Source organism: Gallinula chloropus (genome assembly GCF_964237585.1).
Source record: "Gallinula chloropus genome assembly, chromosome: 28".
Taxonomy (NCBI): domain Eukaryota; kingdom Metazoa; phylum Chordata; class Aves; order Gruiformes; family Rallidae; genus Gallinula; species Gallinula chloropus.
Window position 1 is genome coordinate 6,455,211 of NC_140113.1, and position 12,703 is coordinate 6,467,913.

The 12,703-nt window shown below is 64.2% G+C and overlaps 2 protein-coding genes across 3 annotated transcripts; one reads left to right on the forward strand and one right to left on the reverse strand.

The window, feature by feature from the left end:
• Window positions 1-971: 971 nt before the first annotated feature.
• Window positions 972-5,036, forward strand: CREB3L3 (cAMP responsive element binding protein 3 like 3). 2 transcript variants are annotated; one of them, XM_084276208.1, is made up of 10 exons: window positions 972-1,058; window positions 2,073-2,197; window positions 2,320-2,575; window positions 3,081-3,196; window positions 3,380-3,511; window positions 3,594-3,700; window positions 3,855-3,923; window positions 4,058-4,142; window positions 4,411-4,507; window positions 4,671-5,036. In XM_084276208.1, exons 2-10 carry the CDS (start codon window positions 2,075-2,077, stop codon window positions 5,018-5,020), a joined length of 1,335 nt encoding a protein of 444 aa, XP_084132334.1. In that variant the 5' UTR covers window positions 972-1,058; window positions 2,073-2,074; the 3' UTR covers window positions 5,021-5,036. The 2 variants fall into 2 exon arrangements, with proteins under 2 accessions (XP_084132334.1, XP_084132333.1); XM_084276207.1 differs by having other exon boundaries at window positions 3,081-3,511.
• Window positions 5,037-5,857: 821 nt separating this feature from the next.
• On the reverse strand, window positions 5,858-12,625 carry SIRT6 (sirtuin 6). Its single transcript, XM_084276209.1, has 8 exons — window positions 12,533-12,625; window positions 11,100-11,227; window positions 10,432-10,614; window positions 8,852-8,911; window positions 8,439-8,534; window positions 7,619-7,699; window positions 7,182-7,305; window positions 5,858-6,201 (listed from the first exon to the last, which is right to left on the reverse strand). Exons 1-8 carry the CDS (start codon window positions 12,596-12,598, stop codon window positions 5,866-5,868), a joined length of 1,074 nt encoding a protein of 357 aa, XP_084132335.1. The 5' UTR covers window positions 12,599-12,625; the 3' UTR covers window positions 5,858-5,865.
• Window positions 12,626-12,703: the final 78 nt, after the last annotated feature.

A 12,703-nucleotide genomic window follows, 5' to 3' on the forward strand; every position in this document is an offset into this window, starting at 1 on the left:
CCCATCCCCATCCCATCCCCATCCCATCCCATCCCATCCCATCCCAACCCCATCCCGTCATATCCCCATCCCATCCCCATCCCATCATGTCCTGTCCCATCCCATCCCATCCCATCCCATCCCATCCCATCCCATCCCATCCCATCCCATCCCATCCTATCCCATCCCACCCCAGCCCACCCCAGCCCTCTCCCTGCCCTCCCCTCAGCGCAGCCCCACACACCGGGGCCGCCCGGGCCCTTGTCCGAGTTCCGAGGAGCGGCCCCGCGGGGGCGGTGACGCCGGGCGGGCCCGCGCCCTTTGCTCGGTCCCAGGGGCTGCCGCGGGGCCGTAACCCGGGGAGCGGCAGATAGCGCCACGCGGCCCTGTCCCCGCCACGCCTCGGCCACGCGTCTCACCACCCCCTCCCTGCGTGGAGGGCGCCCGGGGGGTCCCAGGGGACCCAGCCCCCCGCAGTGCGACACGGGGGGGGGACACACTGGGGCTGACACCCTCCCTGTGGGGTGATGAGGGGGCAGGGGTGTCAGCGCGGCGCCCAGCAACCCCTGGTGCGTTTGGTCCCCAGCAGCCGTGGGGGAAACTGAGGCACAGCGGGGCGCGGGAGGCCGCGGGGCTGGCAGCGCTGGCTGGGCGGCCGGGCGCGGCGGGAGCTGAAGCCCAGCCCGGCGTCTCCTCCCGGTGACGCTCTCAGCACGGGGGGGTTCGCACCCACTCACTGCTCTGGGAAAAGGGAAACCGTCCCCCAAACTGGGTGAAGGTTCACGGCCAGCACGGGCACCTGGACTTCGCTCCGCCGGCCCGGGCGCCTCCTGCCCCGCTCGGCCTGCAGGACACAAACACCTGGCTAATGAGTGACGGCGCGGAGCGGGGCCGGCCCGGGCGGCCCTCGGCCCCAATCAGCCGCGGGGGTTTTGCAACCCGGGACGTTATTTCTGGGTGGTTGGAGTTTAAACTTTGCCACTCGGGTCAGGGCGCCGCTGAGGAGGAGGAGGAGGCCGAGCCCGGCGTCCACCTTCATCCCCGCCAGGACGGGTCTGCGGCAGCGGCGTGTCACACGGGTACGTCCTGGGCCGCTGGGCTTGCGTGGGGTCTCCGCCTGAGGGTCCCGCGGGGCCTCCGGGGCTCACGGGAGGGTCTGAGGGTGAAGGACAGGGCGCAGCACAGCCCCTTCTCTGGGCTGTCCAGCCAAAACGTCACGGCGGTGACACTTGTCCCTAAGCCTGGCTGAAAGGACACCTGAGCTGGGGCTTTAACTGGTGGGGAAGGGCAGTTGAGGGATGGGTTGGGGGGTTGGGGGGTTGGTTGGGTGGGGGGCTGGGGGCTCGGGTGGCGGGTTGGTTGATCATCCAAGCAGAGTTGATCTGGGCAGTCGGTCGGTTGGGTATTTGGTGGGTCAATCGGTTGGTCGGTTGGCCAACTGGTTGACCATCCAGCCTGTTTCTTGGTGGGTTCATTGACCTGGCTGCTCAACCAGTGGGTCAGTTGGTCAACTCTTTGGCCCGCCGGTCGGTCGGTTGGGGGGTCAGTCAGCTGATCGGTTGGGCGACCGGTCTGCTGGGCCGCTGGTGTTCTCTGAGCCCAGGGTCTCCAGCGGCGCGTGGGGTGGCAGCGGCAGAGCGGGGCCGGGTCCCCTCCTCGGGGCCGGCTGGTGGCAGCAGTCTCCTCCCCCTTCACTTGTCACCCAAAATGATTAACCTGACCTCCTGGGGTGGTTGCTCACAGGGACAGGGCCGGATGGAGGAGCTGACTCAGCCCTCGGGCCTGGGTGCCCGTCCTGCTCCTGCACTCGGGGGGACATGGTGGGTGCCTCTGGCTGGGAAAACATTGGGAAATTGGGAGTTTCAGGTGCTGGAAAGACACGGGGGCACCACCACCACCACCACCGTGCCCCGAGACCCTGTGTCTCTGCTCTCGCTGCCACGCTTGTGCACGGGGCTTTGCCTGTCAACTCCAGCCGTGCACACACCCACACGGGCACCCACGGCCTCCCCACCACGATTCGGGGTGTTCCCGGGTGTGGGGAGGGAGGTTTGGGGGGGCCTGTGTTCAGGAGCTGACCCGCCTCCCCGCAGCCATGGCCTCCGGCGTGGGCAGCCTCGACAGCCTCGACCTGCTGGACCTTCTCTTCGACCGTCAGGACGGGATCCTCCACGGCGTGGAGCTGGGGACGCCGCCGGGCGCCTGGCACGAAGATGGGGTGAGTCTCCCAGGCTGGGGGGTCCATCCCCACCTCAGCCCCATCCCCTCACCTTGCTTGGGAGCCGTGGGCACCCCGGGGCGAGGGGCACCCCATGGTGATGATCGCCCGCGTCCCCGCAGCGTGCCCAGGAAGGTGAGGACTTCCTCAGCTCCATCCTGGGCTCCGTGGACTCAGCATCGGACTCTCCTGGGTGGTCCCCAGCCACCAGCGACAGTGGGGTCTCTGAGGACCCCCCCTCCGACCAGCTCGACAGCCCCCCCAGGTGCTGTGAGCGGGGTCCCAGCGAGGTCCTGTACCCGTACGACAACCCCTGCCGGGCTCTGCCCATCCCGGGGGCAGCCGGGGTCCCACACCCCGAGGTCTCCATCGACCTGGGTGAGCCACGGGCCAAAGGACCAGGCTGGGGACACTGGAGGGACTGGGGAGGGGGCGCAGGGACACTGGACACCTGAGGGGGTTTGGGGAGAGGGGAGGAATCTGTTGGGGATAGTGAGGAAATTAGGGAAGTTGGGAGGACTGGAGGGAACTGGGGAGGCTGGGGAGAACTGGGAGGTCAGGAGGACCTGGGGGGAAGCTGGCAGGGGAGTTGGGGGAGCTTGGGAGCTGGGGTGAACTGGGCAGACTGCTGTTGGTGGGGAAGACTGGAAGAGGAGGCAAGTTTGTGGGGGACTGGGAATGCTGAGCAGCGCAGGGTGCTCAGAGGGGAGGCTGGGGCAGGAACAAAGGGATGGTTTGGGGACAGAGTCTGGGGCTGCTGGACAGTGGCACTAAGTCCCCAGAGCCCTGGGGGCCATGGCAGGGAGGGTCATGTCCTGGGCATAGCATGGACAGAGGGGACGGAGGGGACATGGGCTGACGGCCCCGCTGTCCCCTCATCCAGACATGTGGCACCCCGGCTTCTTCCTGGAGGAGAGCCAGGACCTGCCCGTGGTCTCTCCGCCCGCATCCTGCACCCTCACGGTCAAGGACCTGCTGCTCTCGGGCAGCTCTGATGCTGTGAGTCCCCCCCACCCCCCACGTGCCCCCATTCCCATCCCCATCCATCCCTCGCCCCACGCTTGTCCCTTTCCCCACGCACCGTCCCACCCCTGTCCCTTCCCATCCCTGGGGTCCCTGGGGTGGGGGAGGCGTGGGGGTCACCCTGCCACCCAGGGCTGCCACCCACCCGTGTCCCCACAGCAGCCACAGGCACCCAGCTCCCTGCTGAGGCAGAGCCAGGGCCAGTTCCAGGAGCTGGTGCTGACTGAGGACGAGAAGAAGCTGCTGGCAAAGGAGGGGGTGACCCTGCCCACGCAGCTGCCCCTCACCAAGGTGGGTCCCACCCTGCCTGGGGAAGGCAGAGAGCCGGAGGGGTGGGGATACCCCACAGCCCTGACCCCCCTGTGTCCCCCAGTACGAGGAGCGGGTGCTGAAGAAGATCCGGAGGAAGATCAGGAACAAGCAGTCGGCCCAGGAGAGCCGCAAGAAGAAGAAGGAGTACATCGATGGGCTGGAGAGCAGGTACAGCCCTGAGCCCCTGCTCTGGGCACGGCCACACGCCAACCATCACACCGGGCACCCTGGGGGCACCTGGCTGGCTGGTGATGGGTGTGTGGCTCTTTGCCAGCCCCTCTGCCTGTCCCCCCTGACCTCCTGTCCCTCTCCTTGGCCCCAGGATGTCAGCATGCACGGCCCAGAACCAGGAGCTGCAGAGGAAGGTCCTGCACCTGGAGAAGCAGAACTCGTAGGTGTCACTGGAACACCTATATTGTTGGGGGGGGGGGGCAGGATGAGACTGGAGCTTCCTCCACCCCCAGGCCAGACCTGCTGGAGGACAGGAGGAACTTGAGGGTGCCAACGGGCTCTCCATGTCCCCAGGTCCCTCCTGGAGCAGCTGAAGAAGCTCCAAGCCCTTGTGGTACAGTCAAGCAACAAGGCAGCGCAGACGGGAACGTGCATTGCGGTGTGTGGAGCCCCCAAACCCCCCACGGCCTCCCTGCTTGGAGGGAGGGACACTCAGACCCATGGAGATGTGCAGGCGGGGGGGGATGGAAGGACAGACAGAGGGATGGACGTGTGCTAAGGCAGAGGGACAATGCCCAGAGGTTGGATGGAGGGAGGGAGGGATGGAGGGACACAGCCCTGAGTCTGCCACCAGCCCCTCTCTGGCCGCCGTGTCCCAAAACCTCCTCCACCACTGACACACGGTGACACCCCCTCTCTGCCCCCAGGTCCTGCTGCTCTCTTTCACACTCATCGTCTTCCCCTCCATCAGCCCCTTCGCCCCCAGCAACGCCAAGGCCGACGGCGACTTCGGACCCGTGCGAGGTGAGGGCACCGGGAGCTCGGGGTGCTGGAGCTCAGGGTGCTGGAGCTCAGGGTGTGAGAGCTCAGGGTGTGGGAGCTCAGGGTGCCGGAGCTCAGGGTGTGGGAGCTCGGGGTGCTGGAGCTCAGGGTGCTGGAAAGGGTCCTGAGCCTCCTTTGCTCTCAGTTTTCTCCAGGTCCCTGCACAACGCAGCCGCCTCCCGCGTGGTTTACACGCAGCCCCAAGCCAGGGACGAGAAGCCCCCAGAGCCTCTGTGGCCGGAGCACCTGGGTGAAGCCCCCGAGACCCTGCACGAAGCCTTCGGTGGCCGCACGTTCACCCCGCGGCCGGACAAAGTGTCCCCCAGCAACACCACAGAGCCACTCGCCTCGGAGGGGCTGAGCCGCAGGGACGGGGACAGCGCCGACGTCCTGTCTGGGGACAGCACCACACCGCACCCCGGCCTGGCATCGCTGGCTTGGAGCCAGGCTGACCACGGCAGGCCCACCGTGCTGGAGCCGGCCGAGGAGCTTTGAGCAGCACCCAGGGACCACGGGGGATGGGACGGGGTGACTCAGCACCTCATCCCCTACAGGACAAGCCCTCGGGGTGGCACCCCCAGGATCTGCCTCCAGACGCAGGCAGATGCTGGACCCACTTGGCTTTGCTTCTATCTGCGAACTGGGAAGAGGGGACTGGTTCCCGTTGGCCTTACTGGGAGGGAAAGGGCTGCTCCTGCTCCCTGGGCGCAGCAGGAGTTGTGGAAGGGATGCAGGTTGCTCAGGGTGAGGGTGAGGAGCTGGAGGGCCCTGGCTGGTTGCCTAGTGATGTTCTACATGGTTGGGTTTGGTCTTTTTTTGATTTTTTTTAAAGTTTTATTTTCATCTCTAAATAAAAGATATTTTGGAAAAAATCCACTTGTTTTAATCAATTATAGAGTGAGCCACAAAATTTTAAGGGGCTTTGGGCCAGGGTTACCTCGAGCCCAGCTGCCAGGAGGCAACAGGGCCCAATAGAGCTGGGATATGCAGCCAGTCCCAGCCTAGGGCTGTCCTGGGAGCACCATCCCACAGCTCCCAGCCCCGCTCCAGGCCAGTCCCACTTCCCCTCTGTTCCCCCAGCGACCCCCCTGTGCCACCCTCCCAGCAGCACCTTTGTCCCTCCACAGCCCGTTGGATCCCACCACCTCTCCTCACAGAGAAGGAATCGGATGCTTGGCCCGTTTCAAGCAGGGATCACCCTTCCCAGGCCGGGGGCTGCCCCAGCAATCCAAGTGTGTTTAATACTCACATAAAAAAGGGACCATCTTTAAGGGTATAAAAAAAAGTCGGTAGGAAAAGCGGCACAGACGAGTGTCTGGACAGACAGGGGAGAGTCAGGGTCAGGTGAGGAGGGGCTCCACCTTCATCTTCTTCACTGGCGTTGGCCCCGTGTCCGGGCTGGGACACTCCTGCTTCAGGCTGTACCGGCGTTCCACCAGCGTGGTCCCACGGGCAGGGCAGAGCCCCCCCGTGCCGTTGTGTTGGGAGAGGGGCTCCTCCTCCAGCAGCCCACGAGCTCCAGGGTCGAATTTGAAGAGCTGATGGGGCTCGGGGAGCTCGGTGCTTTCCACCACCACCGGTCCCACCCACTCTGGGACCTCCAGCCCCAAGTGCTTCATCAGCTTCACCATGACGTCATCGACATAGGCGTGGATGCGAAGGTCGGCCTGTCTGTCCTGGGGTGAGGGAGGACAAGCATGGCTTTAGGGGACAAACACAGCCTGTGGGGACAAACCTCTCCTCCCAGGGAGCGTGTGGGGACAGGGCTGGGGATGGCCCAGCCGCACGTGGGCTCTGGTGGAACATGAACTGAGACCTGACCCCGCCCGGCACCGCTCCCCGGACACCCCGCGGGTTCACAGGGCTCCATCGGGGTGTGAGCAGGCAGTGGCACCTCAAAACACAGCCCAGAGATGGGGACATGGGTACAGAGCCAGGCTGGTGAGCCCTGGCCAGAGTGGGACTGGGGCAGGGAGCTCTAGTGACACCCCAGAAACCAGTGACCTCTCATTACTCAGAAGACAATTAGGGTGCTAAACCCAGGACTGAACATGAACCCCACAGCAGAGGTTATGTGTGGCCAGTAGGTCCAGGCAGGTGATTTTGCCCCTGTACTGGGCACTGGGGAGGCTGCAGCTGGAGTGCTGGGTCCAGTTCTGGGCTCCTCACCATCAGAAGGACATGGAGGTCCTGGAGCGAGTGCAGAGAAGGGCAACCAGGCTGGGGAAGGGGCTGGAGGGCAAATCCTCTGAGGAGCAGCTGAGGGAGCTGGGGGTGCTGAGCCTGGAGAAGAGGAGGCTGAGGGGAGCCCTTCTCCCCACCTCCCCTGCCCTGCCAGGAGGGTGCAGAGAGGTGGGCGATGGTCTCTTCAGCCAGGGGACAGGAGATGGGCCAAGGGGCAATGGGCTCAAGCTGCCCCAGGGCAGGGTCAGCTCAGCTGGGAGGGGAAAGTTCTTCCCTGGCAGAGTTGTGGGGCTGTGGCACAGGCTGCCCAGGGAGGGGCTGAGTCCCCACCCCTGGGGGTGTTTAACACTGCCTGGGAGGGGACAACGTGTGGGGACAACCAGCAATGGGGCTAAAACAAGTGACATGAGGGGAGTGGAGCAGCGCAGAGCCAACCCCTCTGAGCACAGAGCAGGAGGCTGCTCTCACTCACGTGTTTGGTGGCTTGTAGGTTGACTATGACCAACTTCCCTCCTCTCTTCTTGGTGATGAGCGGGAGGTTGCCGCTGGGCTTGATCTGCAGGGAAGTCCCCAGCGTGATGGAGAGGTCAGCTTTCCTGCAAGGAGGAGGCAAATCATCCAGGGCAGGGAAAAAGCCCTGGCTGTTTGCAGGCTGCTTCTGCTGCCCTGCTGCAGTGGGGACCCTACGAGCTCCCCCAGCAAGGCTGTGGCCAGGAGTTGCAGAGGTTTCTCTCGGCCGCTTTCTGGGGAGGGGGCTGGGTGTTGCTGTGCTGGGGGTGCAGCCCCAGGGCTGTGGGGCACAAAACACGATGAACAAAGCTGGGCAGGGTCAGCCCAAGGGCTGCTGTGGTGTGGGCAGGGGCTGGGGAGCCTGGGCAGGCTCCCAGGGCACCCACAGAAGCACAGTACCTGCAGGCTTCATCCGCCAGCGTGAGGTCGCGGTCGGGCAGGGAATCTTCCCAGTCCAGAATGGTGTCTCTTAACTTCCCTCTAGAAAACACAGGCAGGGACCACAGTTTTCCCAGAGCAAGGATCAGAGCTGCCCTGGGAGAGGGGACAGGGACCCAAACCCTGTCCCAGCACTGTGAAGGGATAGAGAGAGCCCAGATAAGCTGAGGGGACTCAGCAGCAGGTGAGGGCAGGCAGTGGATTGACCTGCATGAAGGATTTGGGGCTGATGCTGCAATGCCACCAAATGTCTGTTTTGCTGTCCCAGTTCAGAGCTGGGATGTGCCTTTCACTCCTCAGCACCAGAGATGAGCCAGCAGAACCCTGCCCCACCACCCAGCGACCCTGGCTCTGCTGTGCTGACTCTGCAGCCAGCTTGGATGAGGAAAGGAGCTGGGCTGGGCCTGGCACAGAAGCACGAGGGGCGTGTGGAACGTGTAGGATGCCAGATCACCTCGGGGGACCTCCAGCTGCAGAGCTGGAAACGCTGCCTACGCTTCTCTTCTGAAGGCAAGCAGCTCCTGGGCAGCTGGGTGCTGCTGGAGGGGAGGGGAAGGGGGTCTGCAGAGCCACCATCCCGTGGCCCAGCACCCAGCCACACTCAGATTAACAGCGTGGGGAGACGTCCCTACCCCAGGGAAGCCTCTGGGCATCTCCTCTACACACTCCGCTTCACCCAAGCCAGAGGGATTGTCAGCCCAGGCTGGCACAGCCAAGAGCAACTCAGGGTGCAGGGTGCCTGTGACCCCCGAGCCCCCGCCCGCCGTCCCGGCAGCCGTACCTGCAGGCCCGCAGCCCCCGGGCCTTGGTGACGCCGCACAGCCTGCCCGTGGGCTTCAGCCCCATGCTGCCCACCACCGTGTCCCGCACGTACTGCCTGCGAGAGCAACACGGTCAGAGAGGGGGAATCCCCCCCCCAGCCCCCCAGTACAGCAAACCTCAGCCCACAGAGCCCACGCTGAGGGCAGAGCCTCAGGCACTGAGCAGCACCGACCCCTCTCCCATCACACTCACCCCCAGCCTGTCACAGGGTTCGGGATTCAGACAAGACAGATCCCTCTGTGACCCCCACCCCATGCTTGAGACCCCCCAGCCAGCCAGCCCCACGGCACGTGCAGGGTCTCCATCGTTCCTGGGGGACAGCAACAAAGCCCCCCGCCCCCTGACCCCTCCCCAGGCTCAGGGCTCACGTACTTGCCACACTTCACACACTCTTCCACAAACATGTTCCCGTGGAGCTCAGCCAGCTTGTCCCTGCAGGGAAAAGAGCAGAGTTGACCTGGAGAAGGGTGGGAGGCCCTGGGGTAAGAGGGATTGCTGCCCAAAGCCCCCCTCCTCACCAGAGGGCCTTGCATCTCAAGGGCTTCCAGCTCCATCAGGTGATAGAGGGTGGCAGGGACCCTCTGCCGTGGCCTGGGGACAGTGGCCCAGCACGGCGCTGACACTGGGGGATTATTTAGTAGGCACAGAGAAGTATCTCCCTGTCAGAGCAGAGCACCAGCGTTGGGAAGGCTCTGGAGGGGGCACAAAATGACCTGGCCTCGCTGCAGGGAGGCAGCTGGTCCAGCAGAGACGCCTGTTGGTCCATCCACCCAGCATGGGGGGCTTCCCATGGGGCAGTTTGAGCAGAGCTGCCCCTCTCCGCGCGGGGGGAAGGTGAGATCAGGTCCTGCTGACAGCATGTCCTGGCTTTTTAACTGCTTCCATCCCCAGCACCGGTTCCAAGCCCGGTTCTGACCCAGCCTGAAGCCCCTGGATCTTTGCTTCGCTCAGCACTGGGGGTTTCTCACTGTCCTTGGGCCACCCCAGCCCTTCACCGCTCCTTTTGCCTAAAACTCCTCTCAAGCTCAGCACCAACCTCAAGAGGGTTGGCAGAAGCCAGAGGAAAACAAGGCCACGCTCTTCCTACGAGCCCCAGAGTGACTGGGAACCTCCTCCAAGGCGGCTGGAGACAGGACTGACTGGATTTCCCCCACTTTGGCCCCAGTTCAGCGAGCCTTACTGCAGCACATGCTTTGCTGGGGCGGAAGAGCTGTGCTGCCCTGGAGTGGGAGCCAGTGGCAGCAGGTTGCTGGGAGCACAGCTGAGTTCTGGTCATTATTCCTTAGTCCTTTTCCCACGGCTGTTCAGTTTCAAAAGGCAAACGTGGTGCCAGGAGCAGGACCCAGGACTTGGGGCTTTGGGTAACAGGGAATAGCCCCGGGAGGCAGCGCTCTGCTCAGGCTGAAGACAATTTGAGAGCCACATCTCCTCCAAGGTCCCACTCACACTCCTCATTCTCATCCCCAGCACCTTCATTTTCTTTCCTTACTTGAATTCAGCTGCTCTCCTTCCCCTTCCCAGGCAGCCCCAAGCACTCTGCCTCACGAGACAATCGCTTACTGATCTCTGAGCACTGGAAATGGGGTTTATGACAGGCTGGGACTTCGTGAAGGGAAGAGCCTGTTGCTGTAAGTGCCAATGGAGAGGCAGGTTCCTTTGAGGACACCTTCCAACCAGCCACTGAGCTAAATGCACCACAGTCCCCACCCACACAGGGAGCAGAGAGCTTGTACCCTCAGCTCCTCTACGCTGCGGCTCCCTGCAGAGGGAACAGGGATCACCAGCACACCCCAGTTTCAACTCCCAGTATCAGTGGGCAGACAGCTTCCAAGTCAGGCTTGGGAAAGAAGCCCCAGTGTCAGAGGTTTGCACTGGGGCCACACTAATTGGGCAGCAAGAACAGCCCTGGGGAAAGGCAGGAGGGACCCGGAGCGGGGGTGGAGAGGCAGTACCGGGGGAATCCTGAACGCACGTGAAGACCATCCACGTTCTGGCTGACCAGGAATTTCAGGATGCCGACTCTCTGCAGCCCCAGCAGTGCCATGTGAGTCTTGGAAGGCCTGGCGTTCTCAAAAGTGGTGTCAAATTTTGGGGAGAGCCCCTTCTCTTCCATAGTCCAGACACCATTGGGCCCCCTGCAGCAGTGGGGACAGAAAGAGAGAGAACTGAGAGCTCAGGATGACAGAAGATAGTTATACCCCCCCCCGCCCCCCCAGGGCCTATCATAGAATCCCAGCCTGGTCTGGGTTGGAAGGGACCCCAGGCATCACAGAGCTCCAACCCCCTGCCACAGGCAGGGACACCAACCTCAGGCCTGGAGCTACACCAGGTAGATCATGCTATGAGCAGAGCACGAGCCAGGCACTCCTAAATGAAGGTCCTGGATCAGCAGTGTTGATGAAATCAAAGCCCACATCAGCCTTCTGTGGGTACAGCTCAACATCAAACAGGTGTGCAAGAGGAAAAGGGTATTCTCAGCTGGATCCAGGACCATACAGGAGGGATGGAATAGGTCTGCCTGGGGTGGCAGGGAGCACGGCCCAGAGCTTCACAAGGTGCGAGATGGACTCCGAGGAGGTGCCATCCTCCCAAGCCCTCACCTGCTGCCCATCGTCCTTACCTGAAGTCAGGAATCCCTGAGGCAGTGCTGATCCCAGCCCCCGTGTGAAACACCACATTGGAGGAACTCCTGATGAGGTCTGCCAGCTCCTGCACCTTCCTCTCCACTTCCTCTGGCGGGTCAAATATCTGAGCAGAAGAGAGAAACCATCGTGGGAATGGTGAGATGCAGGGGTGGATCCCACACCCCTCCCAGCAGACAGACCCAGCAAACCACAACACTTTCCTATCCACGATGAAAACTGCAAGCAAGGAGGATGACATGAAGCTGAGTGCTGTGGCTGACACAAGAGAAGGAAAGGAAGCCATCCAGAGGGATCCTGACAGGCTGGAAAGGTGGCCCCGGGTGAACCTCGTGAGGTTCAACACTGCCAAGTGTCAGGTCCTGTGCATGGGCTGGAGGAATCCCAGACACAGACAGAGACTGGGAGAGGAGCTCCTGGGGAGCAGCCCTGTGAGAAGGACCTGGAGGTCGTGGGGGATGAGAAGCTTCACATGAGCAGCAGTGGCTCTGGCAGCTCGGACAGGTGATGGCATCCTGGGCTCCATCAGCAGAGGGGCCTTTCCTCCCAGGGGAGATGCTCCAGGCCCTGCAGCATCCCTGTCCCTCCTCTGGACTCTCTCCAGGAGATCCCTGTCCCTTTTATCCCAGGGAGCCCAGAACTGGACACAACACTCCAGTGGGGCCTGAGCAGGGCAGAGCAGAGGGGGAGGATCCCCTCCTGTCACCTGCTGCCCACACTCCTCCTGATGCCCCCCAGGATCCCATCGTGTCTCTCAGCCCCAGGACACACTGCTGGGTCCTGGCCACCCTGTCATCTACCAGGACCCCAGGTCCTTCTCCCCAGAGCTCCTCTCCCGCAGCTGCCCCCAGCCCGGACCGGTACCAGTACCTGTCCAGCACGGGCACAGGATTTCGCTTCCGCACGACGCTTCCCCAGCGCGGCCTCCTGCGGCAGGGACTGGGGAGCGGCCCCTGCCTGTGCCCCCGCCCCCTCCCCGGCTCAGGACGGGCCCCCTCGCCCCAAAACCTGCTTTAAGCTTCCCGAGTACCGCTGCCATCGGCCCCAGGCCCTCGCCCTGCCCCGGGGATCCCTGCTGCGGAACACGGAGGAACGCGGCGGGGGCAGCGCTGGAGAACGACAAGGAGGGAGCGGCGGGCGGGCTGGGGAGGAAGGGGCGGCTGCGGGGCTGGGGGACACGGAGGGGCCCGCGGGGGAGGAGACCGCGAGGGGCTGGGGCGGGAGGGAGAGGGCAGCGCCTGTGCGGGGGGCACGGGAGGGGCCCTGGCTGGGCCTGGCGCACACAAAGGGGGCGCCGGCGCCGGGCTCCCCGCGGGAGACACCCGCGGGGCCGAGGGCCCGGTCGCCATGGAAACCCGCCGGGCCGGAGCGGGCCCCGCGTGGGGCCGGGACCCCGCCGCGCCGCGCTCACCTCGGGGAGGCCGCACTTGCCCTTGTCCGAGTACGGCGAGAGCCCGGCCGCGTAGTTCACCGCCATGGCCCGCCCCGGCCGCCGGAGCGCGCATTGTTGCCGGCCCCGCGGTCGGGCGGAAGCGCGCAGGGAGCCCGCGGCGGGCGGGGCCCGGGCCGGCCACACCCCGGG